Raw genomic sequence first — 14,640 nt, 5'->3', positions numbered from 1 at the left:
CAAATCAACCTGAGATCCAGAGTTACCCAGGGATCTGTTACAAGCATTTGCTTGTTCTAAGTGTTCTTTTCCTGAATTCCATTGTATAATTTCTAAGTATTTTTGACCTTTATGCAACTATTATCATCTAGTCGTTTAAATCTACATCTAGTCATTTAAATTATATTGTTTGAATATCTGAAAAAAATTTACATGGTATGCAACCATAAAATTTAATATAATACTGTAATACAACGTAAACTTTAATTCAAACAGCAATCATGCTAATATAGACATTATAAACTTACTAAAATATTGTGTCCTTTCCCTTTCCCAGGAAAGTATAATAATAACCTGTGTATAGCACGTTTTTTCTGTCAGTGGCTTAGAGAAGTTATTCTGATTTGTAAACAGACCTGTGAAATATATAGGACAGGTGTTATCCCTTCTTTAAATATAAAGAAACAAAGGGACAGAGAAGTTGCATAATTTACATGAGGTCAATTAATGAAAAAAAATCTAGGCTTAATTAATACTATAGATATGATTATTGTGTATTTTTCATTACCATGAAATAATTATGCATTTTCTTTCTTTAGCGAAAGAAATGATGTTTTAAGAGAAGCTGAAATTTTACACAAAGCTAGATTTAGTTACATTCTTCCAATTTTGGGAATTTGCAATGAGCCTGAATTTTTGGGAATAGTTACGGAATACATGCCAAATGGATCATTAAATGAACTCCTACATAGGGTAAGTATTGTGTATTTTCAGTAGCTATAATTCTGTTATTCAAGTGATCTAGTGTTTTGCCTTTACATAGGATCAGATTATTTAGAGATATATAGATGAATCAAAGTAAGAATAATGGAAAACAATTACAGTAGTAAAGTTACACAATTTATGTCTTCTTTTGTTTTGTTAAAAATACCATAGAGTCAGGTCATGCATTCTACGGAACCTAGATTATTTTGCTTAGGTTACTGACTTTGAGGTTTAAACTGAATTTCAGTATCCACATGTGTATATACAGAGAAAGGAGTAGGAAAGAGAAGAGATAAACCCTGCACACTATATAATACCCTGTTAGGTAAGCCAGATTTTATTTTATGTTAAAAACAATTTAAGATTCAGATTAAATATTAATAATACCAGCCCATTAAGTTCTGAATAGGCCAAATAAATCTGTCTCTGAGTACCAAATATATTAGTTTTTCCAATAATAGACAATGGCATGTGCCATTTACCTTTCTATCAAGGTACCAGTTACTCAGGCTTTGATTGCAAATCCCATCAGTGAGCCAACTAGACGGGCAAATCCTACCAGTAAGCAAATTTGGATCCTTAATCTCAAACTATGTGTATTCATCTATTATTGTTTGCTTGATCTTATATTATTAATATTATCTGCGTTAAGCCTGCTTGACATTGTCTCTCTCAACGGGAACCCTCTTGCACTGTTGGTGGGAATGCAAATTGGTGCAGCCGCTCTGGAAAGCAGTGTGGAGGTTCCTCAGAAAATTAAAAATAGACCTACCCTATGACCCAGCAATAGCACTGCTAGGAATTTATCCAAGGGACACAGGAGTACTGATGCATAGGGGCACTTGTACCCCAATGTTCATAGCAGCACTCTCAACAATAGCCAAATTATGGAAAGAGCCTAAATGTCCATCAACTGATGAATGGATAAAGAAATTGTGGTTTATATACACTATGGAATACTACGTGGCAATGAGAAAAAATGAAATATGGCCTTTTGTAGCAACGTGGATGGAACTGGAGAGTGTGATGCTAAGTGAAATAAGCCATACAGAGAAAGACAGATACCATATGGTTTCACTCTTATGTGGATCCTGAGAAACTTGACAGGAACCCATGGGGGAGGGGAAGGAAAAAAAAAAGAGGTTAGAGTGGGAGAGAGCCAAAGCATAAGAGACTGTTGAGAACTGAGAGCAGGGGCGCCTGGGTGGCTCAGTCGGTTGAGCGGCCGACTTCGGCTCAGGTCATGATCTCACGGTCCGTGAGTTCTAGCCCCACGTCGGGCTCTGTGCTGACAGCTCAGAGCCTGGAGCCTGCTTCAGATTCTGTGCCTCCCTCTCTCTCTGCCCCTCCCCTGTTCATTCTCTGTCTCTCTCTGTCTCAAAAATAAATAAACGTTAAAAAAAAAAAAAATTAAAAAAAAAAAAGAGAACTGAGAGCAAACTGAGGGTTGATGGGGGGTGGGAGGGAGGAGAGGGTGGGTGATGGGTATTGAGGAGGGCACCTTTTGGGATGAGCACTGGGTGTTGTATGGAAACCAATTTGACAATAAATTTCATATATAAATAAAAAAAATAAATAAATAAATAAAAAACATTGTCTCTCTCTCTCCCTCTGGCCCTCTCCCCCACTGGCACCCCCCCCCTCTCTCTAAGGGGAAAAAAATACATATATATACATATATATGCACGTGTATATACATATATGTATGTATATGTGCGTATATGTGTGGGTGTGTGTGTATATATATATATATATTCTGATATTTTCTTCCCACACCCCAGTACCCATTAGATACTCTGGTACCCAAATTTGGAGCCCATTAGAAATTATAGAGCCTCCTTCAGTGGACTGCCAACTCCTAGAAGGAATCAGAACATATAGAGTGAGTGCTCTTCTATTTCCATCTGCATGATCAAAACCCTCCATATGATACTGTTCTGCACAGAGGCCTCGTTACTCCTTTGAACTACATAATTTTCAGAAAAAAATGACCTTTTATGGATTAAAAGATTCAGTTACTCACCAAGGTGGGGGTCTGTGTATACCAAAGGAAGTAATGTTTTATGTCTCTTTTGGTTTCCTGTGTTGTATTATTAGGGTGGGATTTACCTTGAAAGTATTCTTCCTGCAACCTCAAAAAAGATTGTTGAAAAAAATCAAAGCGCAATGTAAAACCGAGTATTTTGAGCCTGTCAGTGAGTGGATTAACATGTGATGTCTAGTCAATGAGCTATAAGCTTACCCATTTGTAGAAAAAATTCTCAAGAACAGATTTGAGCTTTTAGTAAAAGCATACTTGTTCATGTCATTTAAAATGTATTCAGTAGCTTGGTGCCTGATGATTCATTGTCAGATCTTCCCAAACTACCAAATTTTTCTGGGTTTATTCATTTTCCTTGGAAGCTACCCTAACTTTTATGTTCTAAAGTTCAGATTAATATCACTTGTAAGTACAAGGAAATATAAAAGATTCTATTTTAAATATGTCTGTATTATATATGCTTAGAAATGGAGATGATCTTTGTCTCTTTCACAAAAGCAAAATGTCCAAAGGCTAATTTTTCATTAGAATACAAAAATTATATAAGAAGCATGAGATATTAATGTATAGTAAATATAATATGGTCCTAGTTTTAGTTGATGTAATGATAATTATAATAAAGTATGATTTCATAATAGGAAAGTTAATATATAAATTTTGTATTAATGGTTTGTTAGGTACTAGAAGCAAATTTTGTTTGTGTGTGTTTGTGTGGGTACATGTAGGTTACTTGATGTAAACCATAGAATGAAGAGATAGGTGTGAGTATATGTGTTCAGGTATTACACAGAAAAAAATTGAAACTGTGTTAAATGAAGAAAGAAGAGCCTATACCAAGTAGTTATATTACTGACATAAACCAAAAGGAAATATCAGTATTATAAAGGCATTATTTTCTCTAAAAACTGAGGGAAATAAGATACAAGAATGTTAAATAATAATTGATAGCATGATACTATGAAATAAAAATGAGTATATGTTTTGACCTGAGTTTATGCTGTATTTCCACACGGAATATTTAATTTTCTAAGTGGAAATGTAATGAATGTGGTCACTTATTTTGGTTTTATTTTCATATATATGAAGAAAATGGAATATCCTGTTGTTGCTTGGCCACTGAGATTTCGCATTCTGCATGAAATTGCACTGGGTGTAAACTACCTGCACAATATGAATCCTCCTCTACTTCATCATGACTTGAAGACTCAAAATATCTTATTGGATAATGAATTTCATGTTAAGGTAATTTGGAAAAAAGTTTATCTGTATCCTTGAGTTTAATAGTGTTGAAGACTTTTTAGGATTTTTTTCATCCTACCTAGCCGATTTAATATCTCACTTTTCCATAGCCTGCAATTCTTTTCTTCAGTGCCCCTTCTTCCTGTTGCAGTGGCTTAGTTCTTTCTAGACTCCAGAGGTAGATAGAATTATGGTACGAAATACAAAGTCATTATGTCCTTAATTGAAATTGTCACGTAAACCTTTTTTTTTTTTTTTTTTTGGTTTTGAAGTTCTTACAGATTCATGTATGTAGTTCTATGTCACTTTATCACATGTGTGACCGCCATAACAATCAATATACAGCACTGTTCTGTCACCACAAAGCTATCATTCCTGCTACCCCTTTATATTCATACTCACCCTCTTCTACTGTCCCTAACCACGGACAACCACTAATCTGTTTTCCATCTCTATGATTTTGTCATTTTGAGAATGCTGTATAAATGCAATCATGCAGTATGTGATATGTTGGGATTGGCTTTGTTTACTTAGCATAACACATTTGAGATCCATCCAAGTTGTTGCTTATATCAATAATTGGTTCTTTTTTATTGATGAATGGTATTTCATAGTAGGGGTATACCAAAGTTGTTCAACCATTTACCTATTGAAAGATACTTGCATTGTTTCCAGTCATTGGAAATTACAATCAAACTCCTATGAACAATCCTGTGCAACTTTTTGAATGAACATAAGTTTTCATTCTTCTAGATAAATGCCCAAGAATGCAACGGCTGGGGGGTTTGTTTAGTTTTTTAGGAAACTACCAAACTGTTTTCCAGAATGACCATACATCCTACCAGCAATGTATGATTGACTCAGCTTTTCCACATTCTCACCACCATTTGGTATTGTCACAGTTTTTTATTTTAGCATTGTAATAGGTATACCGTGATAACTTATCATAGTTTTAATTTGCACTTTTCTGATGGTTAGTGATATTGAACACTTTCTCATTTGCTTATTTTCTCTCTATATATCCTTTTCAGTGAAGTGTCTCTTCATGTCTTAAGCCGTTTTCTATTTGAATTTTTTGGCTTTTTACTATCGGGTTTTGAGAGTTCTTTAGATTTCTTAGAAGTCCTTCATCAGATATGTAGTTTGAAAATATTTTCTCCCAGTTGATTGTTTGTTCTTTTCATCCTTTGAACAGGGTCTTTCTCAAAGGAAGTTTTAATTTTGATGAAGTCCAGTTTATCAATTTTTCCCCTTTATGACAATGCTTTACTGTCATATCTAAGTAGCCTTCATCAAGCCATAGGTATTGAAGGTTTTCTTCTATGTTACCTTCTAAAAGTTTTAGAGTTTTATGCTTTATATTTAAATCTAGGATCTAGTTTGAATTTTTTGTATAAAGCATGAGATTTAGGTGCCTAAAGGCATCACATGTAGTGATTCCATAGTTTACATCTAACTGATGACAGCAAATAAAAAGTAGTTGCTAAGTAGCTAATACGAAATGTAACTTGCTTTGTTTTTATGTTATTTTGCTACACCTCTTACAATAATGTATATAATTGAAGATCATTGTAAATATCAAAAAATGTTCAAAGAAAAAAGTAACAGGGAAGTTGGAACCATAGAAAAATTAATACAAAAAGTGTGAGAAAAGTTAAAGGAAAAACTAAACCTCTGTTAAAGGCACTTCCTCTCCCTAGAATAAAATGGGAGCAGAAAGGAAACAGAAGCTAGGTGCTACCTCAGTACTACTAAAAAAAAAAAAAAGAAACTAATCTGTTACAACAGTTATAAAACCATGCGGGTAGAAGTGCCTTAATGGTCAGCTAGTCCCCTGAATCCTCACTGCGATAGTCCCTTGTCTCCCAAGGGCAAATATCCTATAACAGGGAGTTTTAATATCCATCCTTAAATGACTGTGACATTTTCTTATATGATCTATCAAAACACCTTCCGTTTGTTTCCGTCCATTGGTCCTAGTTTTACTCTTTGTGATAACCTGAGTAAGTCCAATTCTACTTCACGTGACAGCCCTTTCAATGTTTGAAGATGACTCTAATCCCCCGCCCCTCACATACACTTGTGTTTTGTTCTCCCTTCTAAACATCCTTAGTTCTTTCAACCAATTTCCTTATTACATGGATTTTAATCACAGGTGCTATCTAGATGATTCTGTGCATAAATCTCAATTTTTATCCTCACAAAGAAAATACTCCTGATGTGACCTGATGAATGTACTTTTGGATGGAAGTGTCATTTCCCAGGTCCCTAAATAGCATTAACAACAAGTCCTGAGAGGTTCTTTTTTTTTCAGGCTTAAGCCATGTCACATACTTTGCAGAATACTTTTGAACATCATCACATTTTGTCTTGTTAGATTTGATTGATTACTTCAGCCTCTTAAGATCTATTTCAGTTTTACTTTTCTAGTCCAGGCGTTTTAATTTTATTTCCCAGATTGGTGTTACCCTCAGATTTAATTAGCTAGTTTTTGTGTCTTTAATGATTATATATTAACCAGTACACAACTCAGATCAGAGCTGCACAACATACTGCTAGGACTCACGTTCTAGGTCGCTATCAATCTATAATTAGCACTTTTGGAGAATAATCATTAATTTTGTTTGGAATACTTCTAAGAGAGCTGTTATACAGCCCATATTTCTCCATTTTGTCCTTTATCAGAGTCCTTAGTGGACTGCTTTCCCAGGTATCCTCCTGGCTTATTCCCTCACTTTCTTCACAGTGGCTTTCCCTGACAACTCACCCAATTTCTCTATGTCTTTGTACCTTGATTTATGCTCCTTCATATTATTTTCACCACCTGTCATAATATTTTTGTTAATGTATTTATTGAGTGTCTCCCCCAATTAGAATAGAAACTCCATTAAGACTGAAATTTAGTCTATTTTATTAACTGCCACCTGCTCAGTACATGCCATATTGAAGTATTAACTACGTATTTGTTGAATAAACAAACGAATGAATTCTAGATCTGCTCTATATATCAGATAGGCCTGATAACTTAATAGTCAAACATGTTACTTTGAATAACAAAGTGTTTTGTAATATACAACTATTTTAACATTTATGCTTTGACAGTCGTACTATTGTCAAAAAAGGAAATGAAATTGGTCATTGTTTTATTCAGTAAATATTTATGGAGCAACAGTAGTATGGCAAGCATTGTGCCAAGCACTTGGGATATATCAGATTAGATTTGAAATTGACCACCAGTCAATATAATTTGTTTTTCATGACTTCTTGCTGGCTCTTCCAGTAATTACTCATAACATACCCCTTTTATTAAATTTTCTAAATTTTTTTAAGCAAGGAGTAAGCACAGTCTCTACCAATATGTAGATTTGCAAAATCAACATTTTCTTTCCTTTTTATTCTTTTTTATTTTTTTTAATTTTATTTTTTATTTTTTAAAATTTATATCCAAATTAGTTAGCATATAGTGAAACAATGATTTCAGGAGTAGATTTCTTAATGCCCCTTACCCATTTAGCCCATCCCGCATCCCACAATCCCTCCAACAACCCTCACTTTGTTCTCCATATTTATGAGTCTCTTCTGTTTTGTCCCCCTCCCTGTTTTTATATTATTTTTGTTTCCCCTCCCTTGTGTTCATCCGTTTTGTCTCTTAAAGTCCTCATATGAGTGAAGTCCTATGATTTTTGTCTTTCTCTTACTAATTTCACTTAGCATAATACCTTCCAGTTCCATCCACGGCATTGCAAATGGCAAGATTTCATTCTTTTTGATTGCTGAGTATTTCTTTCCTTTTTAAAAGTCAGAATGACATTTATTTTTCTTATATACTATCCATTCTGTCCCACAAAGAGCACTAATAGCACCATGGAGGTATTTGCAAGTACAGTACAACCTTGGTTTGTGAGTAACTTCTCCTGCGAGTGTTCCAAAAGATGAGCTAACATTTCTAATAAATTTTAACTTGATAAATGAGCAGTGTCTTGCAATATGATTAATACATTACATTGAACGTCACATGATCACAGCTTAGCCAATGGTTCTTGAAATTTGCTTTGATATACAAGTGCTTTGGGTTATAAGCATGTTTCCAGAATGAATTATGCTTGCAAACCAAAGTTTTGCTATTCTCAATAACCTGAAATATATATATAATAATCTGAGATTTGCCCTTCTTGACCTTTTCAACATCCTTGAACTTGAGTTTCTTCATCTCAGTCTGGAAACTAGAGAAAACAGAAGCAAAGTACTAGGTAATGATTCCTACTTTCTTTTCACTGATCAATAGGGTATCCTTTCTTGGTCTTTCTTTGATATGAATAGAATTTAAAATAGTTTGACTTTGTTTAGTTTTGTAATTTTTATTAATTTTAGTACAGAGAGCTGTGACCTTTCTAATACTATTCTTATAAATTAGTAGCATTCTTTTACATGTATCCTATATGTCTCTATTTTTTACTTTATAAATGTCCCTTAAAAGTCACAGTACGGGGGTGCCTGGGTGTGTCAGTTGGTTGAGCATCCGACCCTTGGTTTTGGCTCAGGTCACAAACCCAGGGTGGTGGGATCAAGTCCCACATCAAGCTTTGTGCTGAGAATGGAGCCTGCTTGATATTCTGTCTCTCTCCCTCACTCCCTCCCTCTCTCTGCCCCTCTCCACCCCTCTCCCCTGCTGGCTCACTCTCATGCTCCTGCGTGCTCGCGCGCGCTCTCTCTCTCTCTCTCTCTCTCTCCCCCTCCCCCCCTTCTCCCTCTCCCTCTCAAATAAAAAAAAAATTCAAAGTTCATCACTGACTCATAAAAAACTAAGTTATTTAACCTACCTATCATCTTGGAAAGGCATTTAAATGAAGTACATATCTTTAAAAATAATAAAATTAAATGGATGTTTACACCTCGCTACCGTTTTCTGAAGTAAGTTTTTTCACTGGAATGCTGGCCAGAAGCATAATAGCTGAAAGAAAAATATTTACTACTGATTTAGATCAACTGAGACTTTTCTACTTTAAAAAGAATACATTAAGTTTGGTTATCTGTCAGGTGTTCATTAGTGTATTGTATATACAAATGAACCAGTGATAGGCTTCTTTGAAATGAAAATATTTTTATGTACCATACTCGCTTTCTCTGCTATTCTGTCAGTCTTATGTAGAAAACAGAATACTTCAGGATTAATCTTCAAAACATTTTGCTGCTGCTGATTTTATAGTTTTATAGATAATGGATAGTATATGTAAATGAAAGTAGCTATTCTAGTAGGGTGGTAGGATTGTGGATGATTTTTATAGTAGTGTGTTTTAATTTCCTCTAATTTTTAAAATAATCTTCTTATTTAAAAAGAAAGCCTTTAGCTTTGAAATGCATGTTAAAATCTTGCATAGTATTGGAAAGTTCTTATTCTCTGTCTTCATGGCTGAATGATTGATTTATTAAGACCTTCAAGAAATCATTCCTTCCCTCACATTGTTCACTTTTTTCCTGTTGAAGATCCAGATTTATTGCATCATGCCTTTTGTAATGGTATTGTTTGTAATAGAGAAAGGGGAGAAGTATAGCTCCACGTGAAAACCAAACTAAATCAGCTCAGAGAGAGAATTCTGATTTAGGTTTTTAGGTCAGGTTTGAAAAGAGGAAGATGAAGATCTCAGGTGAAAAAGCGCATAAGGAGGCAAGCTCAGGAATACATTTTCTGTAACGCTGTGTTCAAACCAACATTTATCCCAGGAGTTTGCAAATTATGGTTCACGTATAAGGTGAGACAACATCTCAGATTTTTTTTTAGAATTTTTCACTTGTGGCACAAAAATAAACTCTACTTATAGTAATGCTTATTACTCTAGCAAATGTGCAACTGGAGTGCTGTTTTTGCTCTTAGAAGGTAGGTGGGAAGAGCAGATTGTATTGAATAAGAGCAACCTATATACAAAACACTAACATTAACACATACGGATCACTTATTGTGTGCCAGATATTGTTCTGAGGGCTTTGCTTAGAATAAGGCATTTAATTTTCTCAAACCTGTGATACAGTGTTGTTATCCCCACTGCACATGTGTGCAGATGGGTCATCTGAGGCAGAGAAATTTAAAAACTTGCTCGAGTTCACACATAGTTAATTAAGTGGTAGTATTGGAATCTAAATCTAAATAACCTAGGCTCCAGAACCCGTGTTCTTGGCCACATGGTATATTGCCTTTCAGTCAATCCAGCGTAGCTCTTCATGTATTGGCACCATATTTTCTCTGGGTCTTTTCTACTTTTTTTTTTTCCTTAGACTTACCCTTTTATTTTAATAATGTATGGAAAAATTCATATAGCCTACCCCCTCCCTTTTTAGAGTGGAGCCATAATTTTTTTTTAAAAAACATTTAAACACTGAACAAATTGTTTCTTCTATTAAAACTAGTAAAAATGGAAGAGTTAAGTAATTGAAACACAAATGATGTACTGGATAGAGCTCATTTCCCTCTGTTGATCCTAAATTATGCAGTGTGAAGGTCTAAGTAATTCAAATTAAATGTTTTTAGAGTCCTATACCCTTTTGTCCATAAAATACTATTTCTGTTATTATATTTTGTCTTCCATTTTTTTAATTTTTTTTTAACTTTTATTCATCTTTGAGAGACAGAGAGAGACAGAGCATGAGCGGGGAAGGGGCAGAGGGAGACACAGAATCCGAAGCAGGCTTCAGGCTCTGAGCTGTCAGCACAGAGCCCGATGTGGGGCTCGAACTCACAAACTGAGATCATGACCTGAGCCGAAGTCGGATGCTCAACCGACTGAGCCACCTAGGTGCCCCTTTTGTCTTCCATTTAAAAAAAAAAAAATAAGGAACCTTTTAAATAGAGAGTTATAAGGTGTTGTGGAATATCTGCATAAAATTTACTAGTGAAGCAAAACTTTAAAGGATATATCAGAAGCACAGAATGTCACCCATAATTCTTCAAGCAGTCCTTGTCATGGACATAAATATGCTTTATATGCTAAATAGACTCTTGCCAACAGATGTGACTCTTTTAGCAGTAAGCATAAATCATATAATAATGACCTATACTATATCGAAATTTTACTTCACAATTGAAGCTTACTATTTTTAGGGCATTATAAATAAGAACATATAAATCTGAGTTGCAAACAATACCCAGTGGCAATCATATTAGATACCAGTAGTTTAGCAGTTCTTTGGGGTGTGGGTGAATTTTGAAAGCACATGCTATAAAACTACTTGTCTTAAAAAGTAGTGTTTGGTGTATATGCTCGTTCAGAATTTAAGGCACAAAATATTCCTGCTTAATTTTTCAAAACTCATTCTCCATTTTAAAATCTGTGATATTATGCTGAACTTCAAGTCAGTATCTATTGCTTCTAGAGTTATTGGGCTCAGCACTCTAGAATTAATAAAGAAACTGATAGAATATATAGAAAGAAAATATTAATATAGAACATTTCCTCTAGTGTCATATCTCAATACAGTGAATATAGACAAAGAGAGTCAATTCTTGTTTTTTTTAAAGAAAAAAATTTTAAATTCAGTTATTTACTCTTTTCCCTTACAGATTGCAGATTTTGGTTTATCAAAATGGCGTATGATGTCCCTCTCACAATCACGAAGTAGTAAATCTTCACCAGAAGGAGGGACAATTATCTATATGCCACCTGAGAACTATGAACCTGGACAAAAATCAAGGGCCAGTGTCAAGCATGATATATATAGGTATAATTGTTACTTTTGCTCAGAGTTAACTTTGTATAAAAATAAGATTAATCAGAATTTCAAAGCTACATTTTAAAATGTGATTTTTACTCTTCTCTCTCATAAGTGTGGCAAAAATAGAGACCACAGTGATTAATATTTTTCAAATAAAAGATTCCTTGCTTTAAGCTACTTTTACATCCTTGAAAAAAATTTAAGGCACATTTTTTGTCCTGTGAATTTATAATATAGTACTCAAAGGTTTTTTTTTTTTAATCATATCTGACATTGATGGAGGAGGGAAGGAAACAGTGTGGTCAACACTTAACACTACAAAAGGAGATAGTATTTAGACCAAAAAAAGTCAATAGAGTAGGGCTGCATAAAACCATCTTTTTTATTGCTGTTTATTTTGTGTGAATAATAGAATCATGTAATTAGAGGTCTTTAAAGAATCATCCACAACAAATTATCCTTTCCTATAACTTCACATTTTTATTATAGTAATTTGCTAATTTTTCAAATTGGATTAATTCCCTTTCAAAGCAAACCTGTATATAAATATTCATGGTCTTGGTTGTATTGGTAGTTCTTTATACAGTATTTCACTACCTTGTCCCTTTCAAAAATGATCTCTCCGTAGTCAGCTTTTAAAATCAGTGCTATTTTAGTTTATTATGCATAGTTAGTTTATAATGTATTGTATGTATATTTTTATCTTAAACAGCTATGCAGTTATCACATGGGAAGTCTTATCCAGAAAACAGCCTTTTGAAGGTACGTGTACTTTTTTTATTTTTTATTTTTTTTAATTTTTTTTTAACGTTTATTTATTTTTGAGACAGAGAGAGACAGAGCATGAACGGGGGAGGGTCAGAGAGAGGGAGACACAGAATCTGAAACAGGCTCCAGGCTCTGAGCTGTCAGCAGAGAGCCCGACGTGGGGCTCGAACTCACGGACCGCGAGATCATGACCTGAGCCGAAGTCGGCCGCTTCACTGACTGAGCCACCCAGGCACCCCTGTACTTTTTTTAAATCTTTAAAAAAAAATTTTTTTTTAATGTTTGTTTTTGAGAGAGAGAGAGACAGGGAGACAGGGTGTGAGTGGGGAAGGGGCAGAGAGAAGGAGACACAGAACTCGAAGCAGGCTCCAGGCTTTGAGCTGTCAGCCCAGAGCCTAACATGGGGCTTGAACTCACGAACTGCAAGATCATGACCTGAGCCAAAGTCAGATGCTTAACTGACTGAGCTACCCAGGTTCCCCTCACTTCCTTGTTCTGGATGACATCAGGTTGCTAGGCCACATTCAGAACTATCTAAATAAAGCCCATCTTATTTTGAATCTGCCTACCATTCATTTTGTGGAAACATACTATAAAAACATAATAGTTTATCAATTCTGAATCCACTGTATATTGGAAACTATACTGGATTAAGGGTCAGAAAAAGGTAGATTATAATTCTTGTTCTGATAGTAATTAGCTCTGTGATCACGCCACTTAATCTTGAGTCCTCTTTTTTTTTTCATTTGCAAAATGAAATTTTTGAATATTTATTTTTGATTCAGTCCAGTTCTAAAATTCTTTATTTGAAAATTTTATTCATGTTTCTTCTGTAATAACCAGCAATCATTAAAGAATAATTTCAAAGTTTTCTGATAATATTGTCCAGTTCTTTATTCTGATTCTTCCATTCTGTTCGTAAGGGTCAGTTTGATGTGTAACAACCTCAGAATCTCAGTAGCTTACTAAATAAACGTATATTTCTCATTCACGTATGAAGTGAGTGGCCATCTTTGGCTATACTAGGTTCTACTCAGTTCTACTTGTGCTCTGCTGTATTCACATTCCATTGGCCAAATCAGATACATGACCAAGCTTAAAATTAATGAGGTGAGGTGAAGCTATAAACTCCACCACAGGAGGCAGACAAATCTCAATGACTGGAATATATATTTGTACATATATATTTCTTTTTTTTTTTTTTAATTTTTTTTTTTTCAACGTTTATTTATTTTTGGGACAGAGAGAGACAGAGCATGAACGGGGGAGGGGCAGAGAGAGAGCGAGACACAGAATCGGAAACAGGCTCCAAGCTCTGAGCCATCAGCCCAGAGCCTGACGCGGGGCTCGAACTCACTGACTGCGAGATCGTGACCTGGCTGAAGTCGGACGCTTAACCGACTGCGCCACCCAGGCGCCCCCATATATATTTCTTTAACAGAAAGCGGGGGGGGGGCGGGGGATAATGCATTATTCCCAACAGTTTAAGTTTCCCTCGTATTTAAGTAATCTATTGGATCATAATATATTTCTAATAAATGAAATATATTTCTTTTGACAGAAGTCACCAATCCTTTGCAGATCATGTATAGTGTGTCACAAGGACATCGACCTGACACTAATGAAGAAAATTTACCATTGGATATACCTCATCGAGCACTCATGATCTCTCTAATAGAAAGTGGATGGGCACAAAATCCAGATGAAAGACCATCTTTCCTAAGTGAGTGTACAGTTTTAATTTGGACATTTGGAATTAGAAAAATAGTGACTATACTATGAATAAAATATTCCTTGAAAAATTACACAAGTTAGATGGCAAACTTAAAGGTTTTTTTTTAATTCAGGTGCTGTTTTTATTTTATGAGATGAGATTAGAGAGATAAGGAGAAGCTGTTGGGCTACCACCAAAAGGTTATAAATCTACTCCAAGTACAATAGAATAGCATTAATATGTGTGTTGTATGGAAATGACATGATCTAATTTAAGTTTTGAAGAGAGCACTCTTGTTGCTGTGTGGAAAATTGACTGAAGAAGGGCAGGAGTGGATGCAAAGAGACCAGCTAAGAGACTGTCAAGAGTTTACTAATTAAGGTGGTAATCCTAGATAGAAAAATTAGATAGATAGAATTAAGATTTATTT

General features: G+C 34.8%; 1 protein-coding gene across 3 annotated transcripts in view; it reads left to right on the top strand.

Moving 5' to 3' along the window:
* Window positions 1-14,640, top strand: part of RIPK2 (receptor interacting serine/threonine kinase 2) — a 31,091-nt gene that overhangs the window by 4,064 nt on the left and 12,387 nt on the right. The window contains exons 1-6 of one of the 3 annotated variants that reach the window (XM_086695525.1): window positions 593-732; window positions 2,526-2,626; window positions 3,872-4,027; window positions 11,577-11,734; window positions 12,441-12,490; window positions 14,058-14,219. In XM_086695525.1, the coding sequence (XP_086551651.1) occupies window positions 3,875-4,027; window positions 11,577-11,734; window positions 12,441-12,490; window positions 14,058-14,219 (523 nt within the window). In that variant the 5' untranslated portion in view covers window positions 593-732; window positions 2,526-2,626; window positions 3,872-3,874. Of the gene's footprint in view, window positions 1-578; window positions 733-2,525; window positions 2,627-3,871; window positions 4,028-11,576; window positions 11,735-12,440; window positions 12,491-14,057; window positions 14,220-14,640 lie in introns of those variants that run through there. The other 2 variants (XM_025922591.2, XM_086695526.1) reach the window with 2 other exon arrangements.

This window comes from Puma concolor, chromosome F2 (genome assembly GCF_028749965.1).
Source record: "Puma concolor isolate L17-30 chromosome F2, mPumCon1.1.hap2, whole genome shotgun sequence".
In the NCBI taxonomy this organism is placed as follows: Eukaryota; Metazoa; Chordata; class Mammalia; order Carnivora; family Felidae; genus Puma; species Puma concolor.
The sequence above is the reverse complement of the archived record's forward strand: the minus strand, read 5'-3'. Positions and strand labels throughout refer to the sequence as shown.